Source organism: Acartia tonsa, chromosome 9 (genome assembly GCF_053477335.1).
Source record: "Acartia tonsa isolate MP-2025a chromosome 9, ASM5347733v1, whole genome shotgun sequence".
NCBI classification, from domain to species: Eukaryota; Metazoa; Arthropoda; class Copepoda; order Calanoida; family Acartiidae; genus Acartia; species Acartia tonsa.
The window spans coordinates 29,422,226-29,444,545 of record NC_137268.1 but is presented as its reverse complement, the minus strand read 5'-3'; the positions used below and the strand labels follow the sequence as shown (position 1 = coordinate 29,444,545).

At 34.2% G+C, this 22,320-nt stretch overlaps 1 protein-coding gene and 1 long non-coding RNA gene across 6 annotated transcripts in view; one reads left to right on the top strand and one right to left on the bottom strand.

The window, feature by feature from the left end:
- Nucleotides 1–22,320, bottom strand: part of LOC145328719 (uncharacterized) — a 152,061-nt gene that overhangs the window by 5,337 nt on the left and 124,404 nt on the right. For 4 of the 5 annotated variants that reach the window (XR_013882562.1, XR_013882563.1, XM_080172519.1 and 1 more), the window contains exons 6-26: nucleotides 21,354–21,431; nucleotides 20,527–20,601; nucleotides 19,908–20,036; nucleotides 19,516–19,624; nucleotides 18,349–18,438; nucleotides 17,924–17,994; nucleotides 15,669–15,712; nucleotides 14,414–14,498; nucleotides 12,966–13,077; nucleotides 12,512–12,577; nucleotides 11,785–11,867; nucleotides 11,245–11,327; nucleotides 11,005–11,103; nucleotides 10,443–10,518; nucleotides 9,741–9,874; nucleotides 9,110–9,164; nucleotides 8,604–8,684; nucleotides 8,175–8,251; nucleotides 7,382–7,626; nucleotides 6,873–6,948; nucleotides 5,711–5,828 (exon numbers count right to left, since the gene is read on the bottom strand). Coding sequence is in view for 3 of the 5 variants with exons in the window: in XM_080172519.1 (XP_080028645.1) it covers nucleotides 5,711–5,828; nucleotides 6,873–6,948; nucleotides 7,382–7,626; nucleotides 8,175–8,251; nucleotides 8,604–8,684; nucleotides 9,110–9,164; nucleotides 9,741–9,874; nucleotides 10,443–10,518; nucleotides 11,005–11,103; nucleotides 11,245–11,327; nucleotides 11,785–11,867; nucleotides 12,512–12,577; nucleotides 12,966–13,077; nucleotides 14,414–14,498; nucleotides 15,669–15,712; nucleotides 17,924–17,994; nucleotides 18,349–18,438; nucleotides 19,516–19,624; nucleotides 19,908–20,036; nucleotides 20,527–20,601; nucleotides 21,354–21,431 (1,986 nt within the window). In the remaining 2 variants the exon portion in view is untranslated. The remainder of the gene's footprint in view (nucleotides 1–5,710; nucleotides 5,829–6,872; nucleotides 6,949–7,381; nucleotides 7,627–8,174; nucleotides 8,252–8,603; nucleotides 8,685–9,109; nucleotides 9,165–9,740; nucleotides 9,875–10,442; nucleotides 10,519–11,004; nucleotides 11,104–11,244; nucleotides 11,328–11,784; nucleotides 11,868–12,511; nucleotides 12,578–12,965; nucleotides 13,078–14,413; nucleotides 14,499–15,668; nucleotides 15,713–17,923; nucleotides 17,995–18,348; nucleotides 18,439–19,515; nucleotides 19,625–19,907; nucleotides 20,037–20,526; nucleotides 20,602–21,353; nucleotides 21,432–22,320) is intronic. The other variant, XM_080172521.1, reaches the window with a different exon arrangement.
- On the top strand, nucleotides 408–1,201 carry LOC145327815 (uncharacterized). Its single transcript, XR_013882250.1, has 3 exons — nucleotides 408–913; nucleotides 1,004–1,064; nucleotides 1,134–1,201. It is a non-coding gene; the product is annotated as an uncharacterized LOC145327815 (long non-coding RNA).

The window sequence follows — 22,320 nt, the reverse complement described above, 5'->3', positions numbered from 1 at the left end:
ATTTTTGTTTTCAGAGCAAGTTTCTTTGAATTCCAAACGTTGTGTAGACTGTTGAAAGCAACCCTAGCCTTATCAATCCTGGTTTTAATATCAGCTTTTGAGCCATTTTCACTGCTGATAACACTCCCCAGATAGGTGAATTTGTTGCTTTGTTTCAATTGTTCACCATTTATTGTTATAGTTTGATCAGGGTTTGTAGGTATATTCATAATTTCAGTCTTCTTGACATTAACAAAGAGCCCGACTTGTCCTGCATATTTGACTAGTCTATCTGTCTTAGCTTGTAGATGTTTAAGGGGGGGGGGGAAGTTCTGACACTTTTGCGTAAACAGTGATTATAGGCTTTGTCTTTGGAGATAATGGATAGGTTATTTGGCAAAAAAGTTTTATTTTAGGATGTAGTTTTCCTATTTTCAAAAAAATTTTGGATTCGGCCTCCAGGTTCCGGTACTCCAGGCCTCCAGGTGGATTCTGGACAGATAAAAAAAAAAATTCAAGATAGAACAAAACTTATTTAACAAAAGTTGGTACTTTATGGATGGTATGAACTAATTTGAAGAAATTTTTGAAATCGGGCTCCAGGTTCTGGTACTGCAGGCCTCCAGGTGGATCCTGGACAGGTAAAAATTGAAAATTTTTAATTTTAAAGTTAGAACAAAACTTATTTAACAAAAGTTGGTACTTTATGGATGGTATTAACTAATTTGAAGAAATTTTTGGATTCGGCCTCCAGGTTCCGGTACTCCAGGCCTCCAGGTGGATTCTGGACAGGTAAAAATTGAAAATTCAAGATAGAACAAAACTTATTTAACAAAAGTGGCTTCTTTATGGATGGTATGAACTAATTTGAAGAAATTTTTGAAATCGGGCTACAGGTTCAGGTGCTGCAGGCCTCCAGGTGGATCCTGGACAGGTAAAAATTGAAAATTTTTACTTTAAAAGTTATAACAAAACTTATTTAACAAAAGTTGCTACTTTATGGATGGTATGATCTAATTTGAAGAAATTTTTGAAATCGGGCTCCAGGTTCTGGTACTGCAGGCCTCCAGGTGGATCCTGGACAGGTAAAAATTGAAAATTTTTAATTTAAAAGTTAGAACAAAACTTATTTAACAAAAGTGGCTTCTTTATAGATGGTTTGAACTAATTTGAAGAAAATTTTGAAATCGGGCTCCAGGTTTAGGTACTGCAGGCCTCCAGGTGGATCCTGGACAGGCAAAAAATGAATTTTTTTACTTTAAAAGTTAGAACAAAACTTATTTGACAAAAGTGGCTTCTTTATAGATAGTATTAACTAATTTGAAGAAAAATTTTGAAATCGGACTCCAGGTTTAGGTACTGCAGGCCTTCAGGTGGATCCTGGACAGGTAAAAACTGAAATTTTTACTTTAAAAGTTAAAACAAAACTTATTGAACAAAAGTGGCTTCTTTATAGATGGTATTAACTAATCTGAAAAAAATTTTGAAATCGGGCTCCAGGTTCAGGTAAAAATTTCAATTTTTACTTTAAAAGTTAGAACAAAACTTATTTAACAAAAGTGGCTACTTTATAGATGGTAGGAAGTAATTTGAAGAAAATTTTGAAATTTCAAAATTTTCTTCAAATTAGTTAAGTGGCTTCTTTATAGATGGTATTAACTAATCTGAAAAAAATTTTGAAATCGGGCTCCAGGTTCAGGTAAAAATTTCAATTTTTACTTTAAAAGTTAGAACAAAACTTATTTAACAAAAGTGGCTTCTTTATAGATGGTAGGAAGTAATTTGAAGAAAATTTTGAAATCGGGCGCCAGGTTCAGGTACTGCAGGCCTCCAGGTGGATCCTGGACAGGTAAAAATTAAAAATTTTTACTTTAAAAGTTAAAACAAAACTTATTTGACAAAAGTGGCTTCTTTAAAGATGGTAGGAAGTAATTTGAAGAAAATTTTGAAATTTCAAAATTTTCTTCAAATTAGTTAATACCATCCATAAAGTATCAACTTTTGTAAAATAAGTTTTGATCTAACTTTTAAAGTGAAAAAATTCAATTTTTACATGTCCAGGATCTACCTGGAGGCCTGCAGTTCCTGAATCTGGAGCCCAATTTCAAATTTTTCTTTAAAGTATTTAATACCATCCTTAAAGTATCAACTTTTGTTCAATAAGTTTTGTTCTAACTTTAATAGAAAAAAATTTTAGTTTTTACCTGTCCAGGATCCACCTGGAGGCTTGCAGTACCTGAACCTGGAGCCCGATTTCAAAATTTTCTTCAAATTACTTCCTACCATCCATAAAGAAGCCACTTTTGTTAAATAAGTTTTGTTCTTACTTTTAAAGTAAAGAATTTCAATTTTTACCTGTCCAGGATCTACCTGGAGGCCTGCAGTACCTGAACCTGAAGCCCGATTTCAAAATTTTCTTCAAAATAGTTCATACCATCTATAAAGAAGCCACTTTTTTTAAATAAGTTTTTTTCTAACTTTTAAAGTAAAAAATTACTGTTTATCTGTCCAGGATCCACCTGGAGGCCTGCAGTACCTGAACCTGGAGCTCGATTTCAAAATTTTCTTCAGATTAGTTAAAACCATCTATAAAGAAGCCACTTTTGTAAAAATAAGTTTTGTTTTAACTTTTAAAGTAAAAATTTTTTACTTTTACCTGTCCAGGATCCACCTGGAGGCCTGCAGCACCTGAACCTGGAGCCCGATATCAAAATTTTCTTCAGATTAGTTAATACCATCTATAAAGAAGCCACTTTTGTAAAAATAAGTTTTGTTCTAACTTTTAAAGTAAAAATTATCAATTTTTACCCATCCAGGATCCACCTGGAGACCTGCAGTACCTGAACCTGGAGCCCGATTTCAAAATTTTCTTCAAATTAGTTCATACCATCCATAAAGAAGCCACTTTTGTTAAATTAGTTTTGTTCTAACTTTTAAAGTAAAAATTTTTAATTTTTACCTGTCCAGGATCCACTTGGAGGCCTGCAGCACCTGAACCTGGAGCCCGATTTCAAAATTTTCTTCAAATTAGTTCATACCATCCATAAAGAAGCCACTTTTGTTAAATAAGTTTTGTTCTAACTTTAAAATTAAAAATTTTTAATTTTTACATGTCCAGGATCCACCTGGAGGCCTGCAGCATCTGAACCTGGAGCCCGATTTCAAAATTTTCTTCAGATTAGTTAATACTATCTATAAAGAAGCCACTTTTGTTAAATAAGTTTTGTTCTAACTTTAAAATAAAAAATTTTCAATTTTTACCTGTCCAGGATCCACCTGGAGGCCTGCAGTACCAGAACCTGGAGCCCGATTTCAAAAATTTCTTCAAATTAGTTCATACCATCCATAAAGTACAAACTTTTGTTAAATAAGTTTTGTTCTATCTTGAATTTTCAATTTTTACCTGTCCAGAATCCACCTGGAGGCCTGGAGTACCGGAACCTGGAGGCCGAATCCAAAATTTTTTTAAAAATAGGAAAACTACATCCCAAAAGGAAACTTTTTTGCCAAATAACCTATCCATTATCTCCAAAGACAAAGCCTATAATCACTGTTTACGCAAAAGTGTCAGAACTTCCCCCCCCCCTTGTTTTTTTTGAAATCAGTGCCAGGTCATCAGCAAAGTCCAGATCTTCTAGGTGTCCTAGTATGCCCAGCTGGAGACCACGTTTTTTGTCCTCTGTGGTTTTCTTCATCACCCAGTCAATGACCAATGTAAATAGAATAGGTGATAAAATGCATCCCTGTCTAACTCCAGTGCTTATTTTAAAGAAATCAGATGTCTTATTGTTTCCAACTGAAACACAGGCTTGGAAGTTGTCATAAAATTTAGTTATCATAATTATCATCTTTTCTGGTATACCATAACTTCTTAGTATTTTCCAGAGTGTTTGTCTGTGTATGGAGTCAAAGGCCTTAGAGAAATCAACAAAATTTATGTGAAGTGGCTTGTTAAATTCAACACATTGTTCAATAACTGTCCTAAGGGTGAAAATTTGGTCAACACAGCCCCTTCCAGCACGGAATCCAGCTTGTTCTTCTCTCAGTTTATTGTCAATTCTCTCATCAATTCTGTTTAAAATAACTTTACATAGGACCTTGCTTGGGATAGAAAGCAGCATAATTCCTCTCCAATTATCACAATTGTTTAAATCTCCCTTCTTAGGTAGTTTTATGATTATACCTTTAGACCAGTCTGTTGGTATCTTTTCTTGCCTCCAAATTTTATCAAAAAGATCAGTTAGAGTCCTAGCAGAAAGATCTATGTCTGCCTTAAGCATTTCGGCAGTTATCAAGTCAGGTCCTGGTGCTTTGTCATTCTTTAGGCTATGTATAGCAGCTTTAACTTCTTGAATAGTTGGTGGTCTTATATCTATGTCTATTTCATGTCCTGGTTCTGGTTCAGCAGTAATTTCTGGTTCAGGTCTGTTCAACACTTCTTCAAAATGTGATTTCCACCTTTCAGCAATTTCTTTTTCTGTAGTGAGTAATTTACCATCTTTAGCCTTGATAGTTTCACCACTCTTTTTGCTATATTTGCCACTTAATTGCTTGGTTATGTTGTATACTGTTTTCATGTTACCAAAGTCAGCTGCTCTCTGGGCCTTTTCAGCCAGATTGTCAATGTAATCTCTCTTGTCTTTCCTTGTGCACTTTTTGACTTCTTTGTCTTTAGCAGTATATTCAGCTTTTAAATTGCTCATGTCAGCCAAATGTTGAGCATTATGGATTTTGTTTTTGAGCTTCTTTCTCTCTTCTATTTTGATCCATGTTTCTTCAGAGATCCAGTCCTTTTTCTCTGGTTTCTTGTGTCCTAGGATTTCCTTAGCAGTAGATTGAAAGTTTTCTTTAATTGAAGTCCATGTGATCTCAGTCTCGTCATTTAGGTCCTCTAAGACTTGAAATCTATTTCTGAGTTTTAAGACAAATTCATTCTTTATCACAGGGTCCTTTATTCTTGAAGAATCATATTGTCTACCAATCTCACTCTTTTTATCATGGCCAGTACGCTTCAGATTTAATTTAATCTTACTGACAACTAGTTCATGGTCACTAAATATGTCGGCTCCTCTATAGCTCCAACAGTCTTGCATTGATTTGACCCATTTTCTATTGATCATAATGTGGTCAATCATGTTTCTTGTTTGTCCATCAAGTGTTGTCCAGGTATATTTGTGAATGTTTTTGTGTTGGAATAATGTACCTCCTACAACCATATCATTATTTAAACAGAATTCAAGTAAAAGTTCTCCATTTTCATTTCTTGTACCTATGCCAAAGTGTCCCATTGCATTCTCCACTCCAGTCCTGTCAGTTCCTACTTTAGCATTCATATCTCCAAGAACTAGGCACATGTCATGTTTGGGTACTGAGTTTCTGATTGATTGCAGTTGATCATAAAACTCTTGTTTTACTTCTCCATCTTTGTCATTTGTTGGGGCATAGCATTGGATAATGGTCAACTTGCAGTGCCTTGATTGGAATCTAGCCTTGAACAACATACTGAACATTTTTATGGACTTTATTGTACATTGTTGTCCTAGGAATCATAATGGACGAAGGGACTTTTTCTGATAGCGACTTTACAGTTGTTTTGCTTTCTTAATCGTACCTAACTGTTACAGGAATAACATACACAGTTTGATAGAAAAATTATACATGTTACGAACGGATAGACTATGATTACCTATAGGAAAGCTTCGCTAAAATATTGTGAAATTTTGTTGTGTACCTCGAAAACGTTGGCTGCCTTGTAAACGCCTCCAGGTAGAGCTGCAAACCCTGCGGCTGGCGCTGGCTGATCCTGCTGGACCAGAGTGGACTCCAGGTCACATACAGCCAGCTTGGCCCTGGTATGGATGTAGAATATACGTGGATATTATGACAGGAGAAAAATTGTCGTCAATTTAGGTTGCTATTTCCCCTGGCTTTTATTGGTCGGATCGTTTATCAAGTAGGAGGGAAGGGGCTGGGGTAAAGGAGGTGGGCGGGGAAGATCGTTATTTTAGCACGTTACAAATTTCACTTAATTACAGAACACAGAAATCTGATGTAAGATCCAAGTAAATAATATATGATATCAATTGGCTCTGGTTTAATTTACTTTATCAAACTTTGGGTACATGTGTAATTTACAGTCCAATGTCTCCTCCCTCTCAAACAAGATTTTATTCAATTATCCCTCCCCCATAAAAAGCCTAAAACCTGACCTGATTTAAAGATTTTCTAAAAGAATAATATTTCCCCAGGAAAAAGTTCTTTTTTTATATTCTACAGCCTAGGTCAGCCATTTATTTAACAATAAGAGCCAGGGAGAAGGGAATAATGTAAATTATATTGGTCCCCAAAGTTTCTTAAAAACTTTTATTAAATCGTTATTATGAAGTCCCAACTTTACCACTAATAGTTTATTTCTACTGAAAGGATAATTTTGTTTATTATAATTTGGCGTAAATATTGTTTTATCGTCCATTTCTTGTCCCTTAAGTTCCTGATAAAGATAATAATATGTTATGCATAGCTTAAGAAAGAGAGTTAGGGAGGGATAAAACAGTTTTCTATGAATGTAATACAGAGAGAGAGAGGGGATGTTATTACACTGGTCCCAAAAGTAAATAATAACATTTTCTTATTCATTGGCTTAACCACTTTGAGGACTTTAGTGAATTTTGATTAGTTGGATCAATAAGTTGAGTGTTCAAACGTTGTAACCACTATTTTTAGTCTACAAAGGGATTTTGTGTATCATCATTGGAGATGTACATCAATTTATCGGCCATTACCTTATCCCTTTATATTCCTGATCTGTAAATATTAATATGATTGTATTTATCGGCCATTGTCTTATCCCTTTAGATCCCTGGATTGAATATTTCTTTCAAAAAGTTTCTTACTTGACATTTTGATAGAGAGGTGGGGCAGGGTTGTTCCTTATATACTCTCCAATAGGGCTCGACACATTCTCTTTTACTAAACATAATAAATTTATGAGTACAATCCAAACAACAAGTGGTGGAAACCCTTTCGTCAGCTAGCAAATTGATTTCTTATGTTGGGACTTAGCTGTGTTTATATTTCCGAGGCTATTATCTGATTTCAAAGAACCACTACAAAAATGGGAAAGGTGGGCAGGTGACAAATATCTTATGCCACCTTTATTTTTTTTACTTTGGTCTAAACACAAACACAATTATATTCATAAGTAGCGCAGCTATGATATAAATAGTGCTGGATACATTTTCTTTTACATAATGCAAACACAATTACGTTTATAAGTAGCGCGGTTCAGTTGTTAGCGAGATCTTAACAGACTAACAAAAATACTTCTTTACAAAAAATGGTGTGTGTAAAAACGTTTTTGAATTATGAATTATTTAATCTATAAAGCAGAAAAAAATATTACTTGATTTCAAGCCCGCTATTCTGGATTTAGCGAGGCTGGTTGGCGTTCTGTAGGCAGAATTTGATTTGGGCGTCACTAATTTGGAATTAGATGAGGGGGTGGTTGGTCCAGTCTTGGGGAGGGTTCCACCCCCGCTCCGTGGAGTTGCCAACAGACTGCCTTGTGAAGATTTGCCTGTGGGGGTAACGGCAAAATTAATCTTTCTGTTGTTTGACGTGGCTGTTCCCACATTTTCTTTATCTTCCCTGAAATTAAAAAAGAGATAGGTAAAATTTCTTTATAACAAAGAGAAGGTAGTTTTCTGCGGGTGGTAAAATAAAAAATTGTAAATATAGGATTATTTTCAGTTTTGATGGCCATGAAGTGAAACAAGCCATAAGTGCGCTAGCCTCTGCCTAAATGATATAATAGAATACTTGAATATATTAACAGGGAAAAATTTGTCGTCAATATAGTTTGCTAACATGAACCAGCTGGGATTATCACTTTAAAATAACAATATTATCACATAAAAATCTGGTTCAACATCCAAGTAATAATAAATTAATGGCTAGCATGCTTAATAATATCCGTTGAGATAGTTTATATATTACTGGTCAACTATCTAATTTACAAATATAATCAACTAATCCTTTGATAGTCGACCTTTGTCTGGAAGTCCTAACTGCATAATTATTAAGCCCTATACTTGTAATATTAATGACAGCAGTATGTTCACTATTAAATGTAATGACACGGTTTGGAAAAGAATAATACAACGAATCCACCTAGCCGCTGAAACGTAAATACTTACTTAATATACTGAGTAGGAGATTTGATTATTCTAGCTGGAGAAACATTGGCTCGCAAAACTGAGGGAGAATGGTCAACCTAAAAATATGGAGGTGAAATAAACGTGAATAATTGGATATTATGACAGGAGAAAATTTGTTGTCAATCTAGCTCGCTAATATGGACCTGATTTATTGGTTAGTTCGTTCATCCAGTAGGAGGGGTGGGTATAGTAAAGGGAGTGGATTTTGGGTAACGTTATTTCAGCCAGATGCAAGCATCCCTTTATCAAAGCACATGAAAATCTGTTGCAACATACAAATAATATTAAATCGATTGTAATATCTTTTCTTCATGCAGTCAACTCTGGTTAATTTCGAACATTACCTTAGTCGAGATCCTTTGGTACAGACAGGCAGACAAATATCTGTTACTTTATTAAAAAGATAACCTTAGGCGATGGGTTCCAGGGTTTGAGGGGCGACTTACTGGCTGACAAAGGTTTCTTTTGAGGAGATTGATAGGGTTTCTGATAAAAGGTTTAACACATTTCAAATGAGGATCTTTACTACATTTTAGTTGTTAATTTGAGCATGTTAAACCCAATCTATCGATTTCAAACGTAAGTACTCTGGAAAAAAAGCGACTTTTTCATTGCAGCTAGTAGTTATACATCTATTTTACTTATATAGGTTTTATAACATTTTTACAGATCAGCTTATTTTGGTAACTTGGTAGCCCCGCTAGGGTTAGGCATATAAAGAGCTACCCTTACTTAATTTCAAAATAAAAGAGGGAGGGGGGGGGGGGGGGTTCAGTGCTTAACAGTCACTATTCGTGAAAGCATCCGATCTATATTACAACTTCTTTAGCATAGACAAAGCTATTAGTTTTTTAAAAAGTAGCCTTGGGTTGAGCAGATAGCTTTTAAACTTTAAAATGTGTTTATCTTTCCTGTGGGGAACATTTCTGAATGCTGCTATACGTATGCTGGAGGTAGGTGGGGTAGCCACTGAAAAAAAAAATAATTAAAATATACTATCTATTATTCTTCTGTCAATACTTAAGAAAAAATCAATTTTGTCCTTAATTCTTATTTGAACAATATTAAAACTTTCCAATTCTTATGTGTAAAATATTACCTATTCTAAATTTGTTGTGTAAATATATTTTTCCCCCCCAAAATTCTTATATACAAAGTAAAAGTCAGAATAATTCTCCCCAATCATGTGGACAATATACTTTTTAACATGTAAAAAACGACATTGTTGATTGTTAAGTTTTCGAAGATATTTTCTTTTGACAATTCGAAGATTTTTTCTTTTATTTTTTATTATAGTTATGTTAAAGTTAATCGAATTTGTTATTTTATTTTTGTACGTTATTTCTTTTATATCGATAGGTATTAGGACATATTAGGTCTTTTTTTGTGTCTGTTGTTTTTAGGTTTTAGATATTTTGTATCTGGGTCTTATGTTTTTAGGTCTTCTGTCATCGAAAATAGGTCTTCTGTCATCGAAAATAGGTCTTTTTGTTTTAGATATTTTGTATCAAGGTCTTTTGAACCAACACCCTAATTACCTAGTACCTGTAAGTTTTAGCTGGGCTAATGAACTGTTCTAAATTTTCTTTATCTGCCCCCAAATATTCTGATTCCATTGTATTATTATCATCAATAGTTTCATCCTTTGTGTATTTATTTAATGATTCATTGGTGTAATCCTGAGATATACAAAACTATAGAATGATTGTCAGGGAGGGACGTGTGTCCAAAAAAAGAGGTTGTAAAATATCATCATTGTAAAAAATTGACGATATAATTTCCCGAGAGCTAGCTTTATACTTAAAATTCAACTTTACATACTTGTTTTTTGTCATATGCTTCACATAATACGGACAGTGATTTGATCAAGCAAAGCTTTATCCTAAGAAATACTAATATTTATGCGAATGAAATGAAAAAAACGGCCCTTATCATTCTCACCAAAATCTGTATACTTTCTAAACAATGTGATCGGTTTGTCCTTTCACATTTTTCCTATTTGCTGATTTAGAGTGTGTGTCTCTAGAATATATCTATTAGCATTTTTAAGCAGTTTCCCTCACATTGCATGCAATTGGATCACCAACAAGTTTTTTTTGATGAACGCTTATTTTTATATTTTTATTTATGTTAGGTTAAGTTAGAAGAGTCCTACAAGGATAAAACCACGCAGGAATAATCCCAGTTGGGGGGTTTTGAAAAGATTTTTCTTCAAAAATGAGTTATATTATCTATAGTTGTGTATGCCTTGGTGACATCAGGACTTGTGCTAATAATACTGACTCTGCTGCATGGAGTAAACTTCAGCCCAAAACTTTCATCTGCAATTTTTTTTTATTTTCAGTTTTAATCAGTGAGGGGGGTGGGGACATTGGACTGTAAATCATATTGGTATGCAAAGCTTTATAACCTCATTATCTTGATTATTGGCTCAAAAACATGAATTGAATTTTATTTGGTTGTCCTACCTTTATAAGCAATAAGATTTATATACAGAAGGGGTAATATTGTTTATCATCATTAGGGATCTAATAATAAATGTATAAGTATAGATGTAGAACCCAGACAACCACCTGGTTCAAATGGTGTTAATATTTTCGACGCTATTGGCTGATATTTAAAGAAAATAAGATAAATAAAGATATCCAAATGAAAGTCGGTACATGGTCCTTAACACGTGAACCGAGTTAAATTTAGCTCGTATCACCTCTATTTTACTTTAATGAACTAATAGTGTATCGTCCTCTTATCCAGAGGTTATGCAAAGGATGTATTACAGGACAAGGAAAAAACTGAAATAAAGATTCCTTCAGCCAATGTGTTATCTTTGCTAGATGTGTCTTCAACACTAGTATCCAGAACAGCTTTCAACCTTGCCAGGTAGTCCTCCCCACACTCTTCAGATGATCTACAACAAGGATGATTTAGTTAGGTTGGGTAATTTTGCCATTTTTGGTAAATATTCTTTTTGGGGTTGTCAGTCACTGTTAAGTTAAGCATTTTAAATTATGGAGTACATTTGCTACCAACAATAAGAATAAAAACTTACCCTTGGCTTAATTTATTATTGGTGTTATAATTTTGTTCCTTTGCACATTCTTTGGATTGTTTAGTACTTGTTGTAAGGTCACTATGGTAAAACATAATCAATTTCTAGAAATTTTTAGAAGAGCAGCTACTCTTAACTGGTATCTAAAAACACGTTATCTTATAAGTTAGACAAAGACTTTGGTTTCTTTTGTAGTATGATTGACGGTCGACGGACCAAGAAAATAATATACCGAATGTTAATGTTACAAGGAATCTTCACAAAAAACAGCTTTACGTTACCCTTTTTGAAAAAAATCTCATTGTTCAACTTCATTCTGAGGGTTAAGCCACTAATTTAAAAATGAAACAGTAAAATAAATTTTTTGGGGGGATGGGGGGTAACATCCAAAAAAATAAAAGAAATAACCTTCGCTAAACCTATAAGATTTCCTGCAACTATAAGAACCATTTTTGTCCAGTGGTTAGCAAGATACAGACAAATAGACTTCCTAATACTTTATATAGAATGTCTAAAATTTATCAATAAAATTGATTTCCTTGTGTCAGTAATTGAAGCTGGGGTACCCGTGCTCCATGCAAATGGAGAGATGGTGCTCGCCACGGATTCAAGCCTTACTAAATCTGAACAAATATTCATGTCAATTGTCCTATGTCTGTGTGTCCACTTTAACAAATTTTTGAGTTATAATTCAATATTCATCGCTAAAAAGCAAATAAGTCATGTTTTTTTTCTTTAAAAAGAAATAGCTAGTAACATAATTTCAAAATGCAGAACCGTATACAATTTGTTGTAATCATGATTATCTTTTAACTTCTGAAGGGAGATTTAAAATTGCATCTGAGTAAATTTAATTTCCCAATAGACATAAATTCAGACAGACGGAAAAAAGTGCAATAATATTAAGAAGTAAAGCTTTTTAAAGCACGTAGGCCAAAGATATTAAATTATGCAGGATATTTACCCAAGGAAGGGGACATTGGACTGTTTATTACACTAGTCCCCAAAGTTTTATAATAACATTTCTTATTCGCTTGCTTAACAACTTTAAGGACTTTTGATTGATTGGTTCATTAAGTTAAATTTCCAAACGTTTTATCCACAAATTCTAAGAAGTGATGATTTTTTTATCATCTTTGGGGATGTACATGAATTTATTGGCTATTGTCTTATCACTTTAGATCCCTGCTATTTTCTAAATCTAACCTCCACCCCCAACGGCAAGAGGAAAAGCATTTAAAAACATCTATAGATGGACTGTCCTTACCAAATTTCTTTCTATCTAGGTTAATTGTCCATTCGTCTTCAGTAGTAATGCTGGATCTACGATCACCTTTAGAAACATTTGTTTAGATTAACAACAACTTTTGTAAAAACTACATCCATTAGACGAGCAAAGATAATAAACAGAATGTTCTATTAAGTTAGAAGGAAAATGCGCATTTTGTCTGTTTTAAATAACTTAAAATTCTTGATATGGACAATCTGATCTTTTATGTCATAATTATCGAGTCTCTACGCTTATGACTGGTCAAATTATCATTGGATATTCAGATATCAAATCGATAGAATGATAATTTATTCGATTAAAGAACTAGAAATATTAGATTATACCTTATCATTAAAGCAATCAGAATATGTAAATTTAAACATTTCAAACATGATCAATGACTAAAAAAGGACATATGTACTGTACAAACCCTAAATTTGTCCAATCCTACCTTCAACAACCTTCTTGAGTCTGTTTTCAATTTCTGAGATTTGTTGGTCTGTCAGTTGGTAGATCTTTTTCTTCAAATTCCAGCGTTCCTCCTTATCCAATGCTTCTACCTCCTAATTAAATGAGAAAAAATGTCAGGGATATCAAGGGATAAGACAATGGCCGATATATTGACGTACATCCCCAATGATGATACATAAATTGCAATTAGTGGTTGAAATTTTTCTACACTTACTTTAATGAATCAACCAATCACAATTCAATAACAGACCCCAAAGTTGGTAAGGCCAACGAATAAGAAAAAACGTTTTTATAAAAATAACTTTTAGGCAGGGTTCGGAAGCCGCGCCTCAGCCGCGCATAAGCCTCAGTTTTAAGCCTGCTTGTGAGCAGAAAAAGAAATTTCAGAAAGAAGGATTGTCTGCTAAAGAGCAGTTTTATACATCCAGCTGAATTTTATAGTGATAAAATGAAGATTTCACTGAGGCTTACACGCGGTTTACGCGCGGCTTCTGAACCCTGCTTTTAGGACTAGTGCAATAAACAGCCCAGAGTCCCCTCATCCCTGATAAATATAGATCCATACTCAGTAAACTGGACTAATAAAACTGGAAACAGGTAAGGAACAATCCGGCCATATTATTGGTAAGTATGTGTACACATTATGCTAAGGGCAGATATTTTTTCTTTTCATAGGGTAACAAAATTCCAAAAATCAAATGAATAAGTTAATCATAATGAAAGGGGACTATACACGAACAAGAGCAATTAATTATAAGCACCTTCCAGCAGTGATTCCAAATGTTTTTTTGGTGAATATAACAGGGTTATGTTAACATCGTTATATCGACTAAACCAAAATTAAGGTTCACCAGGTTTTCTATAGATAAAACTTTGAAATGTTAAGCATTTACTGACAAAATATCATCAGATTTTTTGTTGAGTTCAAAAGTTTTTAAAAAAATAATACGCCAAAACATAATCAAATGCTATAAATTTTTCTAAATTAACATTTTTCTTTAAAAAAAGTTTACTTTTGCCTCATAGTCATTAGAACTTAACAAAACATTTGGTGATATTTAGTCACAAAATGTCTAACATTTCAAAGTGTTATTCATTTAAAACCATGGTTAAACTAAATTTTTAAAACAATATAACGATATAAAACATAACCCTAGTATATTCATCAATATAACATTTCGAATCACTGCTGGAAGGTACTTAGAATCACTTGCTCTTGTTTGTGCATAGTCCCCTTAAAAATTAAAACTAAAAAAAACATTATGTTTCAAATGAACAGAGTTTATACGCTTTCTAAATTGTACATATCTGTCACAAGAATCATCATGTCGTGTTTGAAATCAACACGACAATTGTAACACATCAGCTAAATGAAAAACGTATGTACGACACAGATTGTAGCAAAGCTTCGTTTTAAAAAAATATTACCTCATTATAATCTTCTCCAAACATGTCAAATAAAATTTTCTCTTCTGCGGTGCAATCAAAATCTACTGATTCAATCGAGTCTCGTCTAAATAAAATATACATATAGTAGCTGCGCTTCGAAACCGATTAATATCAGGTTATAAGAGGTACTGAAAAATCATGTATCGTTTCGCACTATAGCCAGTTTTCTTCAAATTTTAAAATAATAATCATAATACATTAATACCGTTCTTCGACAAAAATGATTTTAATCTTGTAACATACAATTTTAATATCCGCTGAAAACTGTCTATAAAACAATGCGATAAATAAGTTTTATCTGTAATGCAATCCAATACATAATTTGTTAGTATGGCTAAGAACCATTTTTAATCTAGCGGAAATTGAAAAATGATAAAATTCTAAAGAACATTTTAGTATATTAAATATCAAAAAAATAATAAAAATACATTTTGAATGAAACTGTAACAATGCGACGGTTAAACTAAAACTGAATTTTTAAAAATTGCCGCTGCTAAAAAAACTATAGAATGGATACATCATTACTTGGATCTTACTTCGGATTTTCTTATTCTCTAATAAAGTTAAACATGCAGCGAGCTGAAATAACGGTTCCCCCTTCCACCCCCTTTATCCCATACCCTCCCCTCCTACTGGATGAACGAACGGACCAATAAACAGTTCCAAGTTAGCAAGCTAAATTGACGACAATTTCTTCCTTGTCATAATATCCACGTATATTATACAATACATCCATTAACTGTAGAGATAAGAAAATTTTCGCCCACTACATTTCAAAACAACTATTTTTATTTATTTAGGGCCTTTCAATAAGTCCGAATTAAAATATAAAAGTAGGAGGGTGCCTGACTGTGTGTGGCAAAAGTTCTCGCTAACCGCCAAACCGATATGGTTCTCCTTTACACTAAAGCTCTTTTCAATTCCAATGAAGATCTAAAACTTTTTTGGGGAAGGATAAATTCACCCTTAATGCCTAGTTATTAATCGCATCGTATTATAGACAGGTTTCCGCAGACATTAAAATGAAAAATTACAAGATTAAAACTAGAATTGTTAGCCCTGACAGGCCAAAGGCACGGTGTAACAAAACTGTTAAGAACTTCATGATTTTTTTTTTAATATTTGTGAAAAATTGTAAATAATACGATTTTATACATTATTTTTCAGTATGGCTCAGATCTGGTTTTAATCCAGCGGAAATTTGTCGGTTTCAAAGCCTCAAAAATAAACTTACTCTTGTTTAGTGGGTGATTTTGCTTCCATACTTTCATCAGGATTCTGAAATATACATAAGTTAACAATGGATTTATTATTAGTTGGGTGTTGCACCATATTTTTGTGTACTCTAAAAAAGTGATGCTCACAGATGGCTAAACTGGATGAACGAACTGACCAATAAATGAGGAGCATTGTAGCAACCTAGATTGACAACAAAGGGGGGGGGGGAAATGTGGTGACTCGTCACACGACATACCAGCAATTTTATTTTGGGTGCTACTCCCTTAGTTTTAGAGATAATTGGATGAAATCTTTTGGGCTGGGTCACTAATTACCCAAACTATTGGTATCTTTAAAAAAAAACGGCGGCGAGACCGCCGCTCCCGCCGCCCGCCGCCGTTTTCCGCCGCCACCAAAAAATTTTTTTTATTGCATTTCTCGCCGAATTAGGCAATTTGGAATCATTTGAGACCATGTTATTTTTTTCCAAAATTTTTTCCCTTACAAGCAACCCTGCGGGGGGACTTAGTCATTTTTTTCAAATTCTCGTTTATGAAGGTATATCTTAAATACAGTATGCTACTCCCTTAGTTTTAGAGATAATTGGATGAAATCTTTTGGGCTGGGTCACTAATTACCCCAACTATTGGTATCTTAAAAAAAACGGCGGCGGGACCGCCGCCCGCCGCCGTTTTCCGCCGCCACCAAAAAAATTTTTTTTATTGCAAATCTCGCCGAATTAGGCAATTTGGAATCATTTGAAACGATGTTATTTTTTTCCAAAATTTTTTCCCTTACAAGCACCCCTGCGGGGGGACTTTTTTTCAAATTCTCGTTTATCAAGGTATATCTTAAATTCAGTGCTACTCCTGTGCTTTTAAAGATATTGAAACAAAATCTTTTTAGGTAGGTCAGTAAAAAAATATTTGAAAATATTTGAATTAAAAATGGCGGCGGGACCGCCGCTCCCGCCGTCCGCCGCCGTTTTCCGCCGCCACCAAAAAAATTTTTTTTGCATTTCTCGCCGAATTAGGTAATTTGGAATAATATGAGACCAAGTTATTTTTTTCAAAAATTTCCTTTTACAAATAACCTTGCTCCTGCAATCCGCCGCCGCCGTTTTCCGCCACCGCCCCAAAAAAATTTGAAAAAATAACATGGTCTCATATGATTCAAAATTGCCTAATTCGGCGAGAAATGCAATAAAAAAAATTTTTTCGTGGCGGCGGCGGACGGCGGGAGCGGCGGTGCTGCTGCCGTTTTTTTTTGAAAGATACCAAAACTTGGGGTAATTAGTGACACAATCAAAAAGATTTCATCCAATTATCTCTAAAACTAAAGGAATAGCATACTGTATTTAAGATATACCTTCATAAACGAGAATTTGAAAAAAATGACTAAGTCCCCCCCGCAGGGTTGCTTGTAAGGGGAAAAATTTTTGAAAAAAAAAAACATGGTCTCAAATGATTCCAAATTGCCTAATTCGGCGAGAAATGCAATAAATTTTTTTTATGGTGGCGGCGGAAAACGGCGGCGGCCGGCGGGAGCGGCGGTCCCGCCGCTGTTTTTTTTTTGAAAGATACCAAAACTTGGGGTAATTAGTGACACAATCAAAAAGATTTCATCCAATTATCTCTAAAACCAAAGGAATAGCATACTGTATTTAAGATATACCTTCATAAACGAGAATTTGAAAAAAATGACTAAGTCCCCCCGCAGGGTTGCTTGTAAGGGGAAAAATTTTTGAAAAAAATAACATGGTCTCAAATGATTCCAAATTGCCTAATTCGGCGAGAAATGCAATAAAATTTTTTTTTTGGTGGCGGCGGAAAACGGCGGCGGGCGGCGGGAGCGGCGGTCTCGCCGCCGTTTTTTTTTAAAGATACCAATAGTTTGGGTAATTAGTGACCCAGCCCAAAAGATTTCATCCAATTATCTCTAAAACTAAGGGAGTAGCACCCAAAATAAAATTGCTGGTATGTCGTGTGACGAGTCACCACATTTCCCCCCCCCCCCTTTTCCTGTCAATATATCATCCACCTTTCTATATCCATTATTATACTTTTTTTATTCCTTCAATATCTAGCAATCGAAAATTTATGTGCTTTTCTATGCTTTTTTAAACAGCTACTCTATAAATATTCAATATGACTTTAGTGACAAAAAGCGGGTTTTCAATGGATACATTTAATAAACCGGGGGTTGGAGGTCTAACAGATTGACCAAAATGTGTAAAATTTTGAGAAGCTTTGCTGTTAAAACAATGATTACCTGACAAACAGAGGGTTTAATTACCCTGATGCTTGGAACAACAGGATCCAACACACTCTCAGATCCAAGATCTAAATAACACAAATGAAAATCAGATTTTTAAAACATGAGATTAGTAGAAGGTTTTAATCTTGTACCAACACTGCGTCATAACTAGAGACGTTAAAAAATGTTCCTTCTGCTGCTATGTCAGGTGCGCGATATAAATAGTTAGAGTATGTTGAATGCTATGGCTCAAAACAGGCATAACTCATTACCATGCACATGCATAATATTAAAATATGTTTTGTGAATTTTTATTTCAATATTCAACGAAAGTTGTCTGTAATACGATGATATATGATTTTTCAGTATGGCTGAGAACCGGTTCTGATCAAGCGGATATTAATCGGTATCTACCTAAGCCATACTGAAATAAAAATTACCTAATTGAAGATTAATATGACCCAAAGCAAAGGAATCCTCAGCACTTGTGGTTTCATGCAAGCTTTCGTGTACAAATACACTATCCTCTCCTAGTTAGGACCACAACAAAATTGTTACAAAGGGGTTAGATCCTTCCCCCCAAAGTGCTTTGCAAACACAGAGCACGGCACTCTGTTAGAGAAAAAAAAATAGTAGGGGTGGGGGGGGGGGGGGGTGACAGGATTTGTTTTATTTATGCCCATACTTGCAGTGAATTAACCATGCAAGGCTACCCTATACCCAATAAAATCTAACTTAATCTTAACAAAATAAATAAAAATCTACACTCCCCCCCCCCCACCATCTAATTTTGAATATATTTTAATCGGGGGGGGGGGGGGGGCTGTGCTCGACTAGTCACTTTGAGGAAAACCGCTAAAATATGGAGCATGCAAAATCTAACGGAAAATAAGGTACTTTAACATCGTAGACTCACCAAATTTCTACTTTTAAATATATTGGTAGGTAATAATATTAAATCATTACAACTTGTGAAAAAAATTACAGAAAAAGTAATCATAAAAGCGACGGATTGTGTCAAGGATGTTAAAAGAATCTAATAAAAACAAAAAAAAATTTGATGTGTCGTCGAACATGCAACTATTACAATAAAATTACATTGCAAACTAATTTATAACTTAGTTATTTTTTTATGCATTTAAGTTTAAAGGATGTGCTATTTTTAAAACTAAAACCATGGAAGAAAGTTGTTTGTATCAGGAACGGCCCCGGAATGATATTCTGACAAACAAATCTAAAGGAAAATTTCCCCACAACCCCCTTCCCCTTTTCCTTCCCTTCTTTCCCACCCCGATTCACTTTCATGCCAAAAACAAAATATACCCCCAGATATTTATTAGGGTTTCGTGTTTTTTTTTTGTAGAATTGTTGGTTAGAATAGCTACCCCTGTGCTGGTATAAAGTACGTGTCAATATGGAACAAGGACATCCAAGATTTTATACTAAATATACCAAAGAGGAAGGAGGAGGGAGATTAATTTCAATAATTTCAATAAAAAAACATCTCTATAAAAAAAATACAGGAAAGGGAGGGGGATATTAATAACCCCAACCAACTTAGGCGATCTTGGATTTAAACACAACACATTTTATTAAAAATAACTTACCCACAGTTGTGCTCATACTATCATCAACAATTTGATGTTGAACAGTTTTGCCATTATTAATTTCATTTTTGTTATTCATTTCTTTCTCGTGGTTAGCCATCATTTCATTCTATCCATCAGATTTAGTTTGTTTTGTTTTTTAATTAGGTAACTAGAACATTATGTATAATCCAGACAAAAAGCTGGCCCAAGTAGTGAAGACCTTATAAGTCTGATAGCAAAATACTTTCTGTTCTTTTGTACCGACTTGACAGTTTTTTTATATTTTTATTAGGTAATTTCAAAGACCCAATACAAAATTGGGTCAGGATCTAATCCCCGTCCTGTAGCAGAGTTAGATAAAGCTCATGCCCCCTCTATTCTTTTTCCTTAATAAACAAACTAGACCATGCCTGAATTTTATTACACAACTCTGTGCTTATAGATCCATTAATATCGTTCATGTCACTGTTGTCAAGATTTGAAGCTGCTAGATGATTCTTGTCATGTGAGGATTTGAGGCTGGATTCATTCAATACACTTTGGTGGAATAATTCTTATTGATACCAGGTTTCTTAAGGGATAAGACATACGAACGATTAATACATATATATTATATATTACCAATGATAATAAACTGCAAAGTTTGTACCTACCAATCTAGATTAAATAACAGCTCCCAAAGTTTTTGAACTTTAAAAAAAAAAACTTTAAGTACCAATATATTTTACAGTCCAATATTACCTCCCTTTTCCAATTAAAACAAAACTGAAAGAAAAAGAACTGGAAAAATGTCCTTGCTCTTACAGGACTGGAATTTTAGATTGAATTTGCTTAAATGTGGATAAACTATCCTTAAATAAAAGTAACAAGATCTCACTGAAATTTTATGGTTCTACTTTGCAGTGTAGCTTCTCGTGGGTCCTGGGAAGGTATATTATATAGCTAATTTGGGTGTTGGTACTACTACACTCCCAAGAGTAATCACAAAAAAATACCCAAAAATATTTCTAAGTTTATCAATAAGTTCCTAGTTGAGATAATGGATTCTTCAACAGAGGGAATGTGGCCAAGGTGGAAGGACATTTCTTCCCCCAACTGGTCGTCCTGGAATAATAATGGATATAGAATACGTGGATATATTGACAGGGGAAAATTGTTATTAATTTAGGTTGCTAATATGATATCACTTATTAGTCAGTTCGTTCAGAATGGGGGATGGTATGGGAAAGGGGGAGGATCGTTATCTTAGCCAGCTGCAAGTATCACTTTATTACAGTAAATGACAATCTGGTGCAACATCCAAGTTATAATATAACGAATCCTGGAATAGTTATCTATTATTAGACAGCTTTCCGCGGATAGTAAAATGAAAAACTGTTATTTATCATTATAGTCCGTTGGTTTATTTCAAATTGACTTTTTGCCTACCTACTTTAATACCTACCATATTAATTTTTGAATTGTCATTACATGGCCGAAAAAGTACAATGTTATAAGAGACGAATCTATAGTCAGTAGCCTAGTTATAGACTTTAAAAGCATCCTTATTTACTTATTTAGGTAGTCATATTTATCTTACTGTCTAATTTATTAGGCGTTGCTGCTGTCATGGATGTTGTCTGTCAACCCTGTTTAATCAGGAAAAGTCTATTTATTATTACTAGGATCTTACACCAGATTATCATGTATTTTAATAAAGTGAAATTTGTAGCTGTCTAAAATAACAATCTCCCCCATACTCTCCACTCCTACTGGATGATTAAAATAAATGATGTCAATGTTAGCAACATGAATTGACGACAATTTTTCGCCTGTCATAATATCCACGTATATTATATAATATACATTATTCTAACCTTTTGTGAGCTGACTGACAAATGTTGAAAGGATTCCAAGGTAGAACAATCTTCTTGGACAATACTATCTTCAATAGCCTACAGTAAATATTAGGGTTGGGCCGGATATCCGGCCATTTTCAATATCCGGCCGGATACCGGATATTGAAACTATCCGGCCGGATATCCGGCAATATAATCCTTTATATTTTACAACAAAAATATCTGGTTTTTTAAAAATCTTTAATGGCTTTAATTTTCTTATTATTGAAGCTAGAAGAACAATTTTTTCTAAATATGTTTATGTTTATGTAAATTTTATATTAGAAATCTCATAACATAAATGGCGGTGGCAGCAGTACTTGGCAGCTGCCAGCCGCAAACCGACGGTTGGCAGGTAAACGGCAACAGATTTTATGAAATTGTAATATGTCATAAAGATATATAAAAAAGCCTAAGTTTAAAATTTGAAATCTTCAAGTAAAAATTTGCGGTCACAGGAACCGTTTAAAGATATCTGGAGACCTGGAGGTTCATGACTTGCAGGATTATACCTGGAACCTGAAATCGACTTAAACACCTATATTACATATGAGGATGTACGACTATAGGATATTTTAGTATTAGATAACATGAAAAAAAATATTTTTACTTTTTATCTAAATGACCTTACCAAATTTGCTGGTATCCTGTGCCCGCCAGGAAGGAGGTTTTAAAAAAATTTCAACTCTCAGTTATGTGTCATACCCATATTTCGAAAGTCACTCAGTTATAGCCCTCTACCTTTTATACACAGAAAATGGGATAGAAAAAAATCAGAGGGGGGGGGGGGGAGAGGCATTCAACGCCACCTCCCCGCCAATCCTCCAACCGTTAGAGATTGATAGTAATAGAGTAGTAATAGTTAATTAGATTTATTTACTAAGCTTTTTTTGTCTGTAGCAAAGGATCTTGCTAACTGCTGAACTGATATGGTTCTCCTTTAGAG